Genomic DNA, 19,848 nt, shown 5'->3' on the forward strand with positions numbered 1-19,848 from the left:
TAAGACGGACAATTTTACTTGAGCACAGAAACTCACAGCAGTAACAAAACTAACGAATATTATTTACATGAACGAGGACAGGGTGATTCACCTTGATCATCAATGACGGTAAATAAGATCCACATTAGCACAATGAATCATATACAGGTATTACCAAACAGTTTTGGTGGACAGTGCCACCATCTCTGGCATAATGTTTACCAAAACTGTTTGGTCTTCGTCTGCAAGCGAAGGTTTTATTTACCGCGAAACACTAATAACAATAAAAGAACTGATACATTTGAACATATAAGATAAAAATAATACCGTTCATAAACTCTTGCCCCTCATAGCCTACTTGATTCTCAACCCTTTGACTGCCAGGAATGACATCAAGCGAACACGCCGCCCTGTAAAAGTCACACATCGCTGAACAAGCTCGCCCAGTAACTGCCACAAAAACCAAAACGAAGAGGCATAATCTACGACTTTTCAACCTTTTATATAATATTTATTCTCGTAGAAAATCATCCGGAGCTTACTTGAATAAAGGACCGGTACATGTCGACCTATAAAATTTGAAAACTTTCAAGAAACATGTACCGATACTCAAAATTCCACTTTAAAACGCATTCAGCTCAACCTTTTAAGTAACGAAATTCCAAGTGGCCCAGTTGTCCACACCGTATCATTGTCAGCTTATGAAAGCTCCCTAGCAGCTTCTCATTGCCAGTTTTACTTCATGTGAGACGTTATCATCTCGCAATATATGCATAAAACACAGAGTTGCAATGAGACAAATAACTCGCTAAAGAGAGCTAAGAAGCATCCTTAGTCAATGAGAATGCAGACACATTTCAAAAGTCCATCAGAATACCCATGTAAGCATCCAAGCTCACAAGAATACGCTGTAGCAAGCATTGGCCACGAGAATACGCTTTAAAGTCAGAAGCCCACACAAGCCTTTAATTATCCAAAGCCAACAGGAATACACCGTTAAGCATCCAAACCCCATGAGAATACACCGTTAAGCACCCAAACCCCACGGGAATACACCGTTAAGCATCCAAAACCCATGGGAATACAACGTTAAGCATCCAAACTCCATGGGAATCCACCGTAAAGCATCCGAAGCCCATGGGAATACACCGTTAAAGCATCCAAACCCCGTGAGAATACAATACGCCGTTAAGCATCCAAACCCCATGGGCATACACCGTTAAGCATCCAAACCCCATGGAAACATCGTTAAGCATCCACTGGCCACAAGAATATCCGGTAGGCTTTTAAGCATCCGCAGACAAGGACAATACGCCTTTTACGTATGAAAGACAAGTTATTTATAAACCTCGGCCTGAGAAAGCTTTTTCATTTTCTCCTTTATTACTAAGACATTTACTATTATACAGTATATATATATATATATATATATATATATATATATATATATATATATATATATATATATATATATTTTTACCCATTTGTTTTTCCTTCCTCCGTTGTTATTTATAAAATATATATATATATATATATATATATATATATATATATATATATATATTTTTACCCATTTGTTTTTCCTTCCTCCGTTGTTATTTATAAAATATATATATATATATATATATATATATATATGAAGCCTCAGTGGTAAAGTGTGCGTTTTCGTACTCTAAAGAACGAGGGTTCGCGCCCCGCCACGGTATTAAACTTTGGGAGCGTTCTTCTGGCCACGTACTGGATTGGCGGACACAGGGGGTGCTGTGGTTGAACCAGTGTCGCATACTGTAAAGTATGATTGCACCCAGTCGGCTTGCGCGGGCCGATTACACCTGGTTCACAGACTACACACACATCAAAAGCCACTCCAACACAACAATTATATTTACAAGCACTTCTCACCCTACATACAGTCTCTACCAGACAGCCTAAGCCACTTGGTAGAGATACATTGGCTGTATCGTCCCCACTGCGGGCGGGATAGGGCGGTCCTGCAGTGGACACACACAGCGCTGATGAGATATATACCTGGTATATATATATATATATATATATATATATATATATATATATATATATATATATATATACGACCACTGTGATAAAGGAGATAAACCGCTTCAGTCTAATGACCTATTTTCAAGCCATCAGGAAGGGGCGATTTCGTGATGGGGTTAAAGACTGGTATACGGTACCTAACATCTCCAGTTAAAAGTTTCTTCAAAATGAATAAAATGTACACCAACGTACTGACGGGGTTAAATCAGAAAACTCTAGCCCTATACAGCACTGCACTTAAATATGATGGAAAGGTCAGTAAGGTGCAGGCGAACTAAGGATGGGATAGGCTCAGGAGAGGAGGGTTGCTTTGTTACCAGGGAACAGGAGTGAAGGGTTGGATGGCACGGGGCAGAACAAGTTATACTGATTGTGGGGATATAAAGAGCAGAGGGCAGGAATGAAAAGGATATGGGCAGTGATCAAATACAGTGGTAGTATGGTAGTGCTGGTGGAAGGATGGATTAGGAGAAAAGGGTTAGGATGGAATGACATGATAAGGACTAGGTTTAGGGCAAAGAGAGAGGGTAGGGATGAAAGGGATGTATGATAGGAATAGGGGTATAACAAGATGTGGTGAGAAGGGAGGGTCAGGAAAAAGGGGGCAGAGGTGGTATAGGTAAAGATATAAAGGTGGTGAAAGGGATGGGATGAATTGTAAAGAACTGAATGTGAAAGGAGAGTGGGCAGGGATCGTTCGTTCGTTTACAGATTCCCTGCACCTAGAGTGCAGGCCGGGCCATACATTAGCCCGGTTAGTGGGGTATGGGCTGATTAAAAAATAGTATGGGGGGAGACAGGGCCTGGGAATTACCCAGCACACACGCACTGTCTTCTGGCTGGCTTTGTGGTGTGTATGGGTAGGTATGAAAAAGGTTGACGACAGGGATGCAAGAAGGTAAGAATATAATATGAGGCAGAGAAGGAACGAACGAAAAGAAAGGGGTAGGTATAAAAGGGGTGGTATGGCTGGAAGGACAGAGGCATGAACGGAAAGGGGGTACTGACAGGTGATTCGAGTAGGTATTAACACTTGACGAGTAAGTGGCTGAATGAGCAGGGAAACACCCCCTCTCATATCACACCAAAATCTGCCTCCAACCGAGGGCAGGAGAGATGATGATGATGGTGAGCCTTCTTTGCTATCCTTATCTCATTCTAGTAGTTCAGTTACTCTTCTAGGAGCTGCCTAGCATGGGCCAACCGGCCTACTGCAGTTATCCTCTCTTCTTATGTTCTTATGTGAAGATGACTGAATACTGTACATTAAAAGATCATGGCAGCGGAGCAAAACAGATCATTGCCATCATGATGATGACAGGGAAAAGGAACATACCCTGACAGTAGATAAACATTAGTTAAAACTGTAATACAGGTTAGGGTGAGTTCACTAATGAGCTTAAACGAGTACGGAAACACCCCCTTCCAACTCACCCCTGGATCTCCCTCCGGGTGTGGGTGGGAGGGGAGGGCGCGAGGACACGTGAGAAGCCAGAGAGATATGGGAGGCCACGGAGTCTGCTCGAGGCCGCCTGGGGAGTGAGCGGGTGGAGTACGCGGAAGGAACATTTGAGCGACGGGACATACGGGAGTGGTCGGAGTCGTAGCCAGTTTCCTCGCCTACGGGTTCGCGGCGACGTGGTTCTCGGTCTCTTTCGTGGCTTCTTTCTCGGTCTCTCTCATGGGTCCTGTCTCTGTCCCTTTCTTGGTCTCGGTTTCTCTCCCTTCCTTTTGCTCTATCTCTTTCTCTGTCATGGTATCTATCTAGCTCTCTTCCTTGGACTCGATCCCTCTCGTGGTCCCTGTTTCTCTCCCTCTCTCTGACGTGGTCTCTGTTTCTTTCTCGGTCCATATCTCTCTCTCCGTCAACCTCTCTTTTCCGTAAACTACCACGATTCCGGTCTCGTTCCAGGGTTCGGTTCCGTTCTCGGTCTCCGTCTCGAGGCTGTTGTTCTCTGGCCGGCTGGTCTCGCTCGTACTCCTGTTTTTCATGATCGGACTGACGTCTTCTCTCTGCCACAGTTTCCTCATTTCCTTCTTCAGTCTCACCATCTGCACCGCCTTCCGGTAATCTATCCTTTCTGCTATAGGCATAACCTCTATCATCGTTTCTACCTGTTTTTCTATGCTCCTCTTGTCTCCTATCTCTCTGCTCCCCTCCGCGTCTCCTCTCTCTCTCCTCCCTCTCATCCTCCAGCCTCCTATCCCTTTCCCTTCGCCTTCTGTCGTCCCCATCACGAGACCGTCCATCTCGAGGGTCTCTCAAGAACATTTGGTCCGACTTCACCCTGTGGTCGCCATAGTAACTCCATCGGTCCCGGTCAGAGAAGGTAAACCGATCAGGTGGTGGGAAGACATCGCCGGCATCCCTCCGTAACCGTACCGACCGGCTACACTGGGTTGTTCGGTTACCATCATCTGGTTTGACCCTTCCTCCTCCTCCCTCCCCTCTCTCGCGTCCCTCACGATAGCCGTTGTTAGCATCCGTACTGCCGCAGTAACCTTCCTGTTTCTTGCCGTTAGCTGGCGATGGGGGATGGTTGTGGTAGGTGGGATCGTTAGGGTGTCGCTGCGTCGTGTCGGGAGTCAGCTGGGCGGGTTGCGTCATAGGAGGGGCCCCAAGGGGAGCTGGCGCTCCCACAATTTCACCGTTCTCCGCCAGTTGAACCATACTGACACCCGGTATATGACCTAAGGTTTCACCAGACACAAATAAAACGCTTCAAATACGTTAATTGACCTGCTACACGCTGCCCATCTGACATTGTTTGGCATCGAAAGAAAGTGACTTTCAAAGACAATATGTCATGAGAACTATTGCCACTTCTCAAACAAAAACAATAAACTATTATGAATGGATACTTTCACAAACAAAACACATCATGTTCGAAGAGCGCGGGACGTACTCTCCATCTCCCACCACTGTCGAGTCAACACTGACGGGACACGTGGCAGCGACGTCACAATCAGCTGAACCCCCAACAACTGCGCATACGTTCTAGCCATCGCAACTACCTACAATTTTTACAACAGTATTACTTTATATCGACATTAAAGTTTTTTTTTTTTCTTCAAGTAAATTCTGCACATAAATATTAAAAGTAGTCTGATACGTCACTACTACATAGTACCTCGCCAGCAGCGCTCGCTAGGATGCATTACATCTCTTTCCAGGAACGATGCAGGTCCATGATGCTCTACCACGGACTAGTTGCAGTCGAAGCAATGCCTGTGCACATACTGCCATGCTATGTGTACTTTAAAACCCAAACAACTCTTCCATATGGGAAAATTTGTGCGACATCTGGCAGAGGAGACTGCTGGAGACCTGAGGCAGCAGTAACGTGGCAACGCCTAGCCCGGGGAAGCTGTTCACACGTGAATAATCATTCCTCGATTGTAAAGACCATAGCAAACAAAGGAAAACTTCCATAATGCACAAAGATGCTTGTCATCCACATTGCAACTGTAAACAGTGGTAGCTCTTGAATAGGTATGGGGGGTTAAGCCCAACCATTACTTTAGTTAACCCATCTGGTAAGTTGTGGCGACCATTCACTCTTAGATGTGGTGCTGCCTACTTCTTAGTTCTTCCTCAAGTGACTCTTCACTGAATAACAAGCCCTGTGGATTCCTGTAACCCAGGAAAATTATCTACAACGGTAGGTGGTACTGGTTACCATATAACCAAATAAAAGTGTGATGTGCAGCCTACTATGCTGTCCCTGTTCAAAGGGTGGAGAAAAGCAAATGCGGCGCTCCTCCAGCAACCAAATATCCACATTTCCCCACGCCTCGCTACGTCGAAGTATTGTCCACAGCACGGGAACATCGGTTAATCTGCTCACCCTGACAGACTGGAGTCTATCTACTACGGCACTACCATATATATATATATATATATATATATATATATATATATATATATATTAGCTGTACCTGCTGAACCCTGGTAATTCTCTCACATTTGTTTTTAAATCCCATTACAAATTTTGAATACCAAACACAATGTTTAATTTACATCATAACCTACACTTGTATTGTCATTCAGCCAGCAGTACATTATCACTTACCTGTACACCTATGCACAAGCTTTTATTAAAATACACGTTATGCAATACTTTGTGCAAAATGGCAATGAAACATCTTCAGTCTGCTAATCCAGGAATCCCTGTCTAATTTTACTAATAAAGGTAGGTGGGAGAGCCACCATCAACTCAATGTACCGTAAACTTCAGGTAATTCTACATTGAATAAAAAGCCAAATGGTGTGTCATCCAAAAAATCATTTACTACATTATGTGGTAAACCATATAACCAAATGGACAACTGGTGGTTTACTGGGTTCAGGTATTCCAAAAGGCCTACATGGGTTTCCATCGAAAGGTTAGCTGGGATTTACTGCACATATAATGCCACTTGAGGTCCTAAAAACTGGAAAAGACTAGCCTATCCCTGTGCCACTATGATTCTGATGGGGCAAAAAATGATTAGATGACACAGACTAAAAGACATACAGTACAGTCATTTTTCCAGCAAATTACCCAAATTTAGACAAAACTGCTATAATGCACAATATACAAAAACATGCTGGTCTGTCACCTAAGTCTGCCATATCATTCAAACTAAACACTAGGCAATGAAATGACACAATAGTTTCATCTAAATTCATTATGTTTGGGAGAAGGTGGTAGAAATCTACAGCCAGATATCTTGAGATCAGTAGGGGTGGTCATGAAACAAACTGCTTCCATGTTTCCTTGCCCTCTGCCATCAGGGAGCCTCACCCCAACTCAAATCACCCACGTTCATATGTCTCTCTACTCCATCTCTCCACCTCATCCTCAATCTCTCCCTCCCCATCTCTCTTTCCAGGTTATGCATATACTTCCTAGTTAGTGTCTCATTCTTCATCATCTTCACATAATTAAAGTATCCCTAAGCATTTCTCCTAATGCTTTCTAGTTAATCAATATCTGCAGTCATTCAGACTGACAACAACTTGAGTCAGAGTTTACCATTAGATACTCACAGGCCAACCTTGTCTTTAATAGCAAAAAATTACTCTCTGGCATAACACATTGTTATCAAAGATGTCAACAACACACCTCCAATATATATAGTTATTTTTATACTGAGGAAGGCATCTTGATTTGGGAAAGATGCATTCTCCAATTTCTGACTTGTAGCCAGGTTGAAACAATGTGGATCATATCACCAACTATTTATCTATTTATATATCTAGATACCCCTACTGTTAGTAGCTACTGGCATCACCAACACCATTATCATGACCTTTTACCCCACCCAAGGATGGGGCAAAGTTGGATATAGAACCAGGGAATGAAAAAGTACAAAAAAGGAGGAACTAGCCAGTTGGTTATAATTCCAAATTTTGGAAGGTGTTTGATCCCAGACTTGTCAGACTGAAGGTCCTTCATTTCAAACCACGGCAACAACAACAATTTATGTTTGTTCTAACTTAACAGAACTATAACCTAATTCATCTTAAATGATGGTCAAGGGTAGTCAGGCTGGGAAGTTAATTTGACATACCCTTTTTATCCTAACCTGGCCTAAAATTACCATCCCTCCATCTTGAATGCTGAGCTGTAATAACAGATAACACTAGAATATGATGCTTGCCATGAAGAAGTGCTACGGAAAGGATGTAGAACTGTAGTATTGCCTTTTTTCTGCTACTGAACTACAGTATGTAAAATATGCTGCAATCGTACAAAACTCTGGGACATGTTAAGGAAAAGGAACTATAGTAACCATGGAAACTTATTACTACAGCATAGCCTACCTTAGGCTCATCAAATTTCACACAACTTCAAATTAGTACAGTATTCAAGTTGTGGGAGTGGTCAAGTCTGTCAAGCAAAAACAAATGACTATCAAAGCCACTGTGTACTCACCCCTCTGGCCATAATAACGTGGGTCTCTCCTTGGATCCCTCAGGTCCCACCCCCCACTGCTAGTCCCACCACCAGTAGACCCTCTCTGGTAGTAGTCCCTGGAGTAAGAACTGTCTCTGTCTCTGTCTCTTGGGGCACGATCATAATAATCACGATGGGAGCGGTGGTGGTGTGAATGGCCAGTTGAACGCTCACCCTCACTGTCCAAGTTGTTTATGCTACTAGAGCGTGACACTGGTTCTGATCTGTTGTGAGAAAGAAAATGGGAGTTAGAAATGCTAATAAATTTTAAATGTGTCAAATACAGAATGGGATGGACAAAAGTGGAGCACAGAGAGTATAAAATAGGTATAGTGTCAGTGTCTGACAAACAGAAGTAGAATGATTGGTTTTAAATAATAAAGCAATGCAGGCTTGGTGAAAGTTATGACACTGAACTTGGAGGAAACTGTGTGAAAGTAGAGCAATTAAAAGATGTTATTGATCTGCAACTAGTGAAAAAATAATCCTCAGGTGAGAAACAAGGTCATTAATGATGGTGACATGTAAAAGTGAATACGTTCCAAAATGAGTACTGAAGCACCATTGCACGTATGGATGAAGTGATGAAAGAAAACTGAATGATACAAACAATAAAAGTACAGTATGGTAAAGTAAGATATACACAAAATAAACAATGCAGAGCACATATTACAATGAGAAACTGTTAGTACCTTAGAAGAAAGAAATACAGTACAAATAAGGAAAATATAGCTACTACAAGAAATTCAGACAGTAATTGCATATTATGATCAGGGTATTTTTTTTTCTATGCTTCAAATGTTAACATAATAACAATATACAATACCTCCTACTACTGTACTTCTACATCAAAGCACTGTAAAGTATTACAGAAATATCCCATATAGCTACCTAGCTACTGAATTTAACTCTTTAATCAAGGGGCTTTCTCTAACTACGCTACATGGAATCAACTGGTGTTAGCCACTGCTATAATAAATTAACAAGTGTGTAACTTACTGTGACTAGATTAATACCATATTACCCAATATCAGCAAATCAAGTGAAATCCCTCCTGTACTATTAAGCAACTTTACGATTATCATACTCTATCTGACCTTCCATATGGCTGTGAAGTTTATGTTCCAAGCAAAATAAAGGATTAGCTAGTAATAAATTTATTAGCAACCCAGTGTTCTGAAATGACAAATGAGCTAAATGATCAGAACTGCTGCTTAAACTCTGACTCACCTGTCACCCCTGCCATAGTATGGGTCATCATCATAACTGCGATAGTAATCCTTGGAACGATCACGATAATCCCTCCGTTTGTCCCTGGCACGATCCTTATCATCCTTTGAGGGTCGTTCACTGTAACGGTCCAACTCATCACGATATGCTCGGTCTCGTCGTTCTCGAGAGGATTCGTAGTATCTTCGATCTGTATCAGAGATGTCAGAATCGTCTGACTCCCGCCATCGTCGCCTTCGGTCATCACGGTCATAAGAACGGCGACTGTGTGGAGAATCATCACGATAATAATCTCGACCTCCTCCACCTCGATCACGGCTTCGATCTCTATATCCATCCCCAGTGCGATCTCTTGAATGGTCACGTTCCCATTTCCCCACTCTCTGTTCCCCCGTAAGGTCAGACCGGCTCCCAGAGTTACCTGAAGCAAAGGAGCGTGATTTGGGTTCCTCAGATCCAATGGTGGCACTACGTATTGGTGGTACCACAGCTGCTCCTGCTCCAGACAGGTCACTAGTGGCTGGACCATCAGGTGGAGATCTCACTTCACCTGGCTCCTGTTTTACTCGTACTAAGGGCACTGGTTGAGGGTTATCATTACCAGTGACTACCCTCTCTGAAGGCATGGCAGGCACTGGTGCAGGTCCTTGATATGCTGCTACAGGACCTGATGTTCCCTTGCTGGATTCACCTGGCACCATTCTTCGGAAGTTGGGGGTCTCTGGATAATCCTGGAAGACATCACCAACAGGTTCAGCAGGAGCTCTAGGTGGCTTTGACAGGTCAAGCACAGCTGGTGAGGAAGAAGTTGCCATAGCAGCCAGACTCTGCACCTTAGGCTTGGCCACAGTTGCTTGAAGGTTGGCATTGTGTGCAGCTGGAGGATCCATGAGACTTGGGTTAGATGGATGTATGCTTGGAGATGCCTTCTCCTCCTTCACAACGCCTGGAACCACTACAGGGATGGCATGAGAAGATACTGGAGGCTGGGCAGGGGTAAGGTAATCAGATGGTGGGGCGGCTACTGCCAGCTTTACATTGAGAGGTACAGCTTGGTTTGAATTCCAAAGAGACATTCCTGCTTGTTGATCCACTCCTTCAGAATTGTCTGGAGGAGCTTCTAAGTTGGCTCCTACATCCTGGTATGCTGAAACAGCAGGTGGTGCAGATATGTTATCACTCTGGGATGGAACAATGAACTGAGGCTGGAGAGGTGGTGTTGACGTAGGACCAGGGGATGATCGAGTGCCTTGGGGAGGTTGGAATGGACTCCCTTTCCTGGCCCTCAGGCTTGGCACTGCTCCATGAGGCCCCACAACTGGAGGTGGACCAACTGGGCGGTTTGACGGCGGGACAGTGGGGTCTACAATGGCATCTCCTGTATCAGGCACGGTAGCTTGAGTGGGTTCCTGATCCCTGGCACTCAACACTTGCATTTCTCCCTCTTCCTGAATGGGCACTTCCTGATTCTGGCTCAGTGTACTGTGCCCATGGTGAGGGAAGTGGCTTAAGTGTGGGGAGTGGGATGAATGAGTAGAATGTGTTGAATGAACTGAATGGGTTGACTGAGTGGAGTGAACTGAGTGGGCAGACTGGTTGGAAGATGGACGGTCAGGCAAGGTGTGGGAGGATGGAGGGCGCACAGGGTAATGAGGAGGACATGATGAGTATGAGGACACTGGAGGGTGGGAGATGATTGTGGACTGTGACGATATATGGGGCTGCAGCGGTTCTCGACTGTGACTTGTCACACCAAACCTTTGCGTATCCACATCTGAGCTGCTGCCTGCCTCTGGTGCTCCTGAAATAAAGGTGAATCAATTGTACAGTACATATCATACTCTCTAACTAACTGCAATAATTATCATTTTAAACATCAACATTATACATACCAATTTCTGATGCTCATGTAACTAAGCCAAGAAATAGAAAACAAGAAACTACAAGTACTGAAATCAACAGTGCCCCAAGATATGAGCCATACATCTACTCGCCCACAATGAAAGCCCTAAAAAATCTCAGATTCATTCCAGACATTGTTGTGCCACCTATATCATTATTTCATAAATACTGACAGAGCATAATTATTCCACTGAGAGTAAAACTAAATTGATCATAACCCTTGCCATGAGTTACCTCCACTGAGAACGAAGTTAAAATGGGTCATAACCCTTGCAATGAGCTACCTTCTTACAGACTGCCACAATTCATTTTCACTAATATTTTCTGTGTTCCTTGACTACATAAAACAGCATTAAAAAATACATATTTAAACACTATGTAATTATAGTAATATGCAAAAAAAAATAGTATTAAAAAAAATTATTTGAAGCCTATGTAATTACTGCAATGTAGTACTGGTTTCAATACATACTCTGTGCTATGCCTCATATATATGTATATATATATATATATATATTTTTTTGGGGGGGAGGGACCACATAAATAAAAAATACACAACGTATTACCTGAATGTGGCAAAGCAATTAGCCACAATAACATCACACAACTGTTGGCCTGTTACATTACACAGCCCCTAATCCTTGTATACTCAGACAAACTACAGTACTGATACCTTAATGTGGGTTAACTAAAACCACCAGAGGTAACTGACACTGTAAGGCAGGACACTCTTGGGTATGAAATATTCACCAATACCAACTGTTAATCAGCTGGGAGAGGTGTCTGGCTTAAAAAAAAAAAAAAAAATCTAACTACCCTCTGAAGGATGGGATGTCGCTTTGGCTGGAGCATGTATCTAGCTCAGGGATGATGGATTCCCCAGCCTTGCCTAGTCCCAAGTCACCCTTAGGCAAAATGCAGCATCCATTTGCCTACCAAAAAGGTGGTTGGTTGGTGGTTATCATCATCCTGGGGGGTGCTACCACGAGAGTGACATGGGGTCAAGGCATGCTAGCTGGTCTTGTACAACACTTCCAGGTGGGAAATTCAACCATGTTTACCAAGTACAATATTACGTTCAGGCTGAGACTACTACTCTTATATATGAGGTGCGATAAAAAAGTTCCAAGGCTGTTCCTGTTGCGAACGAACGGAGTGCACCAGGGATAAGCAATAAGCTTCACGAATCAGTATGCCACATGGCATTGTGTTGTCAACATCGGAACCTGTGTTACACGCGTTTTTGTGACCACGTGCACGTGCTCATTTGCAATCTCACTATGGACCTCAAACTTGAGCAGACAGCAAACATAAAATTCTGTGTCAAACTTGGGAAATTGGCACTGGAAATTCAGCAGGCCTACAGCAATGAAGCAATGCACCGAACGCTTCAAACTGAGGCAGAACGTCATTGGAGGATGACGAGGGGTCAGGGCGACCTTTCGCAACCAGACTCCCTGAACTTGGCAGCGACGCCATGCATGTTCAAGTCAAACGTGAGGATTGCCTGAACTCTTCCAAATGACATGCTGATGATGCCAGCAACTTCGCTGATGGTGATCCGATCATCCTGATGCACAATTCATGCAATTTTTTTGATATTTTTGGGGATTCTGCACAAGGAGGATTGGCCTGACCTCTCGTCATCCTCCAGTGACGTTCTGCCCTTCTTGAAGCGCATGTGCCACTCAAAACACCTCACTCAGCTCACTGCTTCGTTGCCATAGGCCTGCAGAAACATTTCAGGGGTCTTCATTGCCAATTTCACAAGTCTGACACAGACTCTGATGTTTGTTCTCTGCCCAAGTTCAAGGTCCATAGTGAGATCTCAATTAACCATGTGCATGTGTCACAAAAACGGTGTAACACATGTCCAATCATTGACAGCGTGGTCATGCAGCATACTGACTCATGAAAGTTACTGCTAGCCCATGCTGGGCGCACATGACTGCCATGCTCCGTTCATTCACAACAAGAACAGTCTCAGAACTATTTTATCACATCTTGTATCTCCTAGACACACTTTAACCAGGTTGTAGATGGTAATGACCATCATCCACTCACCTGAAGTGGTGCTGCCTACTTATTCTTTCACCTTTACCATTCTACACCCATCGCAGAAAGTACTGTAATACTCCCTACTTATTGTGACAATTATGGTAAAAAATATATATATATTGCTGACCACTCAGTTAATATCTGTTCCTTCATTCTTTCCTGTTCCTTCTGCCGGTGGGTGACTCGACACTGAGTGACAAGCCAAATGGTTTCCTTTACACCAGGAAACCATTTACTACGCTGGGTGGTAACCATAAACCAAATTATGGCACCTGGTGGTTTAGGGGGTTATTGCAGCACTCCAATCGGATTGAACCGGTGAATGCTTATATCCAGGGGTGGGTGGAGTTATTGCTCACGTAATCCCATTCAGGGATGAATGAGGCTGGTCACTCTCATCTCAAATGTCAGGACCAACTTGCCCAGCCCCGGGCTCCTACGGTCCTTATGGGCCAACGTAGGACTGGATGATGATGACAATGATTGCTAACCACTCAGTGAATATCTAATGGTCCATATTTGGTTATGTAGGACCATTTGGCATGGAATCAGAGAGTTTCAAAGTGCTCCGCATTTAAGTCTTGCATCCACGCTGTCTTGATGGCTTTTGTCAGGAGGGGCACTGATTAGGTATCCTGAGAATTAAGGTTCTTTTTCATTTGTGACCAAGCACTTTCATGTGAAATCAGGTCTTGGGTGTTCTCAGGCCATTGCATATCTTGAATATTGTTAACACTCATATACCTGAGCACTTTTAAGGACCAATTACACGTTACACCATCCTGCATAAAGATGTTACAACCATAAATGCCATAAAATGCTTACAAATGCTGTTCTAACACCAGCAAATACCGGCCACTGTTCACTGTAACACTCTGTGGGAGGAAATACAAGCTACCTTTCCCCACAACACCATTAAAACATGATCATAATATGGTTTGGATGTTACCTGGTTTTCCTGGTGTACTGATGGTTGTACCTGTTGAATGTTCGTGGATGCCTTACCCTGGCACCACTCACTTTAGTACACTGGAATGAGCTCTTATTACACCACATGATGTGCCCAATACTCTGGTGCCCAGGGGTGATATTTGTGGACAGTTCAAGATGGGCCTTGTGCATTTTTTTCTGACAATATGGTAACAGGCTCGTTCATCTCTTTGTGGCAAAGAATGTTGGATAATGTGGTGTGATACACTTCCCAGGATATCAGTGTGGTTTCTTTGTAACTCTGCTGCTCTCATGCTAGGGGTCTTCAGTACTTCTTGCCTCAAAAGAATATCTGTGACCTTAGAAGTCTTGTGTGGTTGACCGGTACAGGGATTTAAAGAAGCCTTCAGTTTGAGGTGCTGCACCTACAGTCTAGCAATTTCTTTAACAAAGCCTTTTTCTTCTTGTCAAGTGGGCACTCTAACCTTTTCCTCACATGTCATGTTCTTCCTAGGCATATTCAGCAAAGACTGGGAAAAACTAGGGGGGATCCACAAAAAACATTTTAAAAGCTAGGTGAACAGGGCTGGAAACAATGCAAATGTACACTCCTGTGATGAAAGCCCTATGAACAATGAAGGTTTGTGGTGGGTAGTGTGTGACAGTGGATCTAGGAGAGTCAAAAAGTACAGTCAAACATCAAATGGTGAACTTCAGAGGTAGGAAAATGCCAAAAATAATTCAAAACTTTGGCCCTATCTCAGACAAATAAAGTGTTGCACAACTTTCTGAGGTGGGTGTATTTCTGCATCTACCCTCCCCTTTACCTACTCATCGCTTTCCTTCCTGTCACTTATTAGTCTTCTTTCCTCTTCAGGTGTCTCTACTCTGACACGTCTTATGGTTTTCTGTAACCCATTAAACCACTTACAATGCTGGGTGGCAACCATATAACCAGATCAAGCGGTAAAGTGGACCCTCCTGTGGTGCCTCTGTTAGATGCAAATGCAGCATCCACCCAGGAATCAAACCTCCACACTTTTCCCCATGCCTTGCTGTGGCTAGATGCTGTCAACTGGAAGGGAAAATCAACTGACTGCATGAGACAGTTGCCTGCCTGTAACTGATGGGTCTGCTCAGTCAGACAGACTGGAGCTGATCAACAACAACAACAGTTTATCCTCTTAACCCAAGAACTGCGAGTTACGTTCCAGGAAGCCCTGTGTTTGACTGCTACTAACATCACAGAGTTGATCCACGAATCAGTTTCTATGTTCTATATTGCCATGATCTGTGGTCAGCTGTTCATTTGTAAGTCAAATGGAGGCATCTAATTTATCTTATTATACAATAACATACCCTCTTTCATCTCGTAACCCTAAAATCGTTTCCAATACAATGACATCAATTTTTTTTAGATTAGTGTCATGGTTGGTGTCATGGCACCGTAACTTTAGATATCCGTAGCACTTAATGACCTAAAAATTTAGGAACATACAGTATACTTCATTACATTCCCTAACAATCTGCAAGAACTGAGCTGGAATACTAGAAACTCTGAAAACCGGCGTTGCACACAATAGAGTCCTCTTGAATCCTAATGGCACAGTTGACAGTTAAGGACCATGCCTCCTCCTTTTTCCCAGCACCCTGCCATGCAGAAGGACACTGTTCTAACCCTGGCAAGGTGCTATCTGCCAAAAGGAGGCTGCCGGCTTGTGGACAATGGGTCTGCTTGCCCAGACAGACCTAGGCACAGTAATAAAAGCAACTCTGGCTAATGCATGACAAATTAATTCTGCTGAAGGAGACCCCTGCTTGACATAAAATAATAAATTCCAAGGAAACTACGGCTAAGAGAAATTTCAGGTATTGCCATGTAGGAACGATCTGCAGCCACCTCTCACTTACATAAAACAAAACACACATTCATAGCATTTGCAAAAAACAAAAAATTCCAGTTCCTCTTGAATAAAAGTTGTGCATGCTGGACCTCATTTTAATAGCATCTGCAGAAAACAAAACTTTCTAGTTCCTGTTAAGTAACTGCTGTGCATGTTGGACTGCATTTTTAAAATGATTACAATGCCACAGTAGTCGGGTGTTCATCTGATACCCACAGCCTTGGTTCAAAACCCAACTCCTGACAGATATAAATAGTGTAAATGCTTGCTGGGTAAAAATTCATACCCTGACAATTTATACTGGAGAGAGAGAGAGAGAGAGAGAGAGACACACACACACACACACACACACACACATGCAAACAGAAATTTAAAAGGAAGTGGGTATGATATTGCCAAAGGAAAAACTCCAAGTCAAAGAGATTGAACTAGACATACTCTCACAAGTAGAATTAATTGCACCATATCTGAGGGGAAAATAATGATAGCAAATTTATATATGCCATCCAAGACAAACACTTGGATAGATGAATATGAAGACCAGGCAGAAAGTACAATACAGAGTTTAAAACCCCACTACATACAGGAGAAGACTGTAGCACCAGCTGATCAGGGTGGTAGTCCCAAAGAGAATGGGAGAGTTAATGATAGGGAGAGCTGGAAACCCTGTTTTACTTGCTACCTAACCATCCTCCTCTGCTGACCTTTTCAGTCTGACACAAACATGAAGAATAGAATGCATACTCTCCCAAACATTTCCCCTACCTATGCCATCCTCCTCTGCTGACCTTTTCAGTCTGACACAAACATGAAGAATAGAATGCATACTCTCCCAAACATTTCCCCTACCTATTCCATACATTACTCCATATGCACTTTACATATCACACAATGTACCCCACTACGTCACAGGGGATGACGTCAGCAAGGGCATGCAGCCAGAAAACTTTGCCCCCACTACCTAATGCCGGACCTTTTGAGGGAAGACGTGGTGAGGGCTCCACCAGCATAGATCGTGGGGCCGGGGTGAGATGGGGTTCGAATCTGTTCTAGAAGATACAGGGCATTGCAGTTCCCAGGCTGCCACTTCCGCTCAATAGAGAGGGGCCCGAACCTGGGAGTAGCGCCCCAGGAGGATGCCCTATCAATGGGTGTATAATGGAGGATCAGTTACAATGCCATGGCATGCTTGGAGGATGTCCCTGTAGCTGTCCTGGCAGTGTGTCCTAAGGCCACTACCACAGCCACTGATCAAGGTTGGTGGGCTAGGGGTCCCAGATTCATTGCCTGATCCTAGAACTGTACAGTGGGTGGGGCCTATGGCACATCTCTCCCCTTCTTATTTTACTGATTATGACTAAGTTAAAGAATGTAATTCAAAGCAAGCCTGAGGACATTCAATCACCCAGGAAAATCAGTAGTGGCTTTGTGGAATGTGGGAAGTTTGAGGGGTAGAGCGGGGGAAGTGGCTGAGGTAATGAGTAGGAGGTGGGTGGATATGAGATACATGTACGAAGTCCGGTATAAGGGTGGATCAGCTAGAAAGATTGCTGGGAGGGACTGTTACTATAAGCTGTTTTGGCAGGGTAGAATAGATGGACATGGGGGTGTGGGTGTGTTGGTTGGAGAGAAATGGTTGGAATATGTCATGAATGTTATGAGAGCAAGTGATAGGATAATAGCAGAGAAAATTTTGTTCGGTGGGATGGTGTTTGCAATTGTATCGGCGTATTCTCCACAGGCGGGCCTGGATGAGATAGAGAAGAATAGATATTGGGATGGCTTACTACATGTTGGAAGTGATATGGGTGATGATGAAATTGTATTATTAGGGAGGGATTTAAATGGTCATGTAGGTGAAGCAACTCAAGGATATGAAGGAGTACATGGGGAATGTGCATATGGTACAAGAAATGGGGAGGGGGAAAGGATGCTCGAGTCTGGGGAGGAAATGAACATAAGTGTGAGTAAAACATATTTCAGGAAAAGAGAGAGTAGGTTGATTACATACGAGTCTGGGGGAAATAGCAGCCAGATAGACTATTTCCTGGTCAGGAGGGCTGATAGGAGAGTTAGTGAGGGATGTTAAAGTTACAGGGAGTGAGGAGTGTGTGCAACAACACAAGTTATTGATATGTCACACGGTGTTTGAGGTGGGGGTGATGAAAAAAGAGGACCTATGTACCTAGGAGTAAAATATGGAAGTTGAAAAACCAAGCAGTAAGGGATGCCTTCTACAGCCAGATGAGGAAAGTGGTGGCTGAACAGGGAGACATGGACGGAAGTATTAATGAACCGTACAGAGCCCTCAAGACCAACCTCCTAAGAGTTACTGATACAGTATATGGATGGACAAGGGGCCCACCAAGAAATAAAGTGACTTGGTGGGGGAATGAGGGCGTAGAAGCTGCAGTTAAAGAGAAAAGAATGCTTTTCCGGTAATGGAAAAAGGGTGGTAACAAAGAAGGATACTTGGCTGCCAAGTACAGGGCTTAAAAGGAGGTTTACAGCGCGTAGTCTGAGTCACACAGACTTTTACTTGATAACCTAAATTGTGTGGAAGGGAAGAATATGATTTTTAAGGTGGTAAATCAAATGAAGAGGGAGAATAGGGATATCATAGATGAGCAATGTGTGGAGACTGATGAAGGAAGAGTTGTGGTGAACAGTGGAGATATGAAAGACGCATGGACAGAACATTACAGCTGGTTGCTGAATGAGGAGTTTGACTGGGACAGGGAAGGTTAGGAGCCGGCAAATCCAGTGTTTGGCCCTTGGAATTTGATTGATGCTGCTACTGTGAGCAGGGCAATAGGCAGGATGCAGGTGGGGAAGGCAGCAAGTGTCTGAGTTGATTGCTTAAATGATGAAAGGCTCAGGCGAGACAGCAGTGAGTTTAGTCACTGACTTGATAAATACAATTATGACATGAGTGTTGTTCCAGATGACTGGCTGAAGAATGTAAATGTGTACAAGGAAAAGGGTGATGCCCTGGAAAGAGGAAATTATAGAGGTATAAAGCTTTTAGACCATATAATGAAGGTAATGGAGAGTGTTCTAGAATGTATGATTAGAGAAAGATTGAATACTGATGAGATGCAGTTTGGGTTTATGCCAGGCAAAGGGACCACTGATGCCATATTCATTGTTCGACAGCTTCAGGAAAATATATAGGAAAGAATGGGAACTGAACTTTGTTTCTGTTGATCTGGAGAAGGCCTTTGACAAAGTCCCTAGAGAGGTGGTGAGGTGGACAATAAGAAAGCTTGGGATTGAGGAGTGGTTGGTTAGGGTCGTTATGGCCATGTATGTGGATGCTCACACCCACGTATGGGTGAATGGAGATTTGAGTGATGAGTTCTCTGTGAATGTTGGTGTGCATCAGTGGTCAGTCTTGAGCCCCTTGTTGTTTATCATGGCACTTAAAGTCCTCTCACGTGACTTCAGAAATGGACTCACGTGGGAGATGCTGAATGCTTATGATTTGGTGTTGGTTGCAGAGAATGAAAGGGAGGCAGAGGAAAGATTTAGGAAGTGGAGAGATGGTATGGGGCACAATAGCTTAGGATTAAATGCAGATAAAACAAATGTGATGGTATCTAGGGCAGGGGCGGTACTATCAAAGAAAAGGGAGGTGGCCATGTCCAATTTGTCATAAGGGTATGGGAAGTAATTCCATCATGTGCAACATTTGTGATAAGTGGGTGCAAAAGAGATATAGTGGTATTAGAGGTAGGCTGCGAGATAAATTAGGTAATGCTGATTTTATGAGTGCAGTATGTCAGGGAGAGCAAGTGGAGATTCCCAGGCATGAAAGGATTGAACTTGCTGGTGAGTCTCTTGAG

The 19,848-nt window shown here is 43.6% G+C and overlaps 1 protein-coding gene across 1 annotated transcript in view; it reads right to left on the bottom strand.

Moving 5' to 3' along the window:
* Positions 1 to 19,848, bottom strand: part of Sec16 (endoplasmic reticulum export factor secretory 16) — a 201,833-nt gene that overhangs the window by 167,794 nt on the left and 14,191 nt on the right. The window contains exons 3-4 of the mRNA XM_080275457.1: positions 9,210 to 11,010; positions 7,959 to 8,203 (exon numbers count right to left, since the gene is read on the bottom strand). Coding sequence (XP_080131583.1) covers positions 7,959 to 8,203; positions 9,210 to 11,010 — 2,046 coding nt within the window. The remainder of the gene's footprint in view (positions 1 to 7,958; positions 8,204 to 9,209; positions 11,011 to 19,848) is intronic.

The sequence above is a fragment of the Coenobita brevimanus genome, chromosome 61, assembly GCF_032717465.1.
Source record: "Coenobita brevimanus isolate Jiangsu-jjx chromosome 61, ASM3271746v2, whole genome shotgun sequence".
Lineage (NCBI taxonomy): Eukaryota > Metazoa > Arthropoda > Malacostraca > Decapoda > Coenobitidae > Coenobita > Coenobita brevimanus.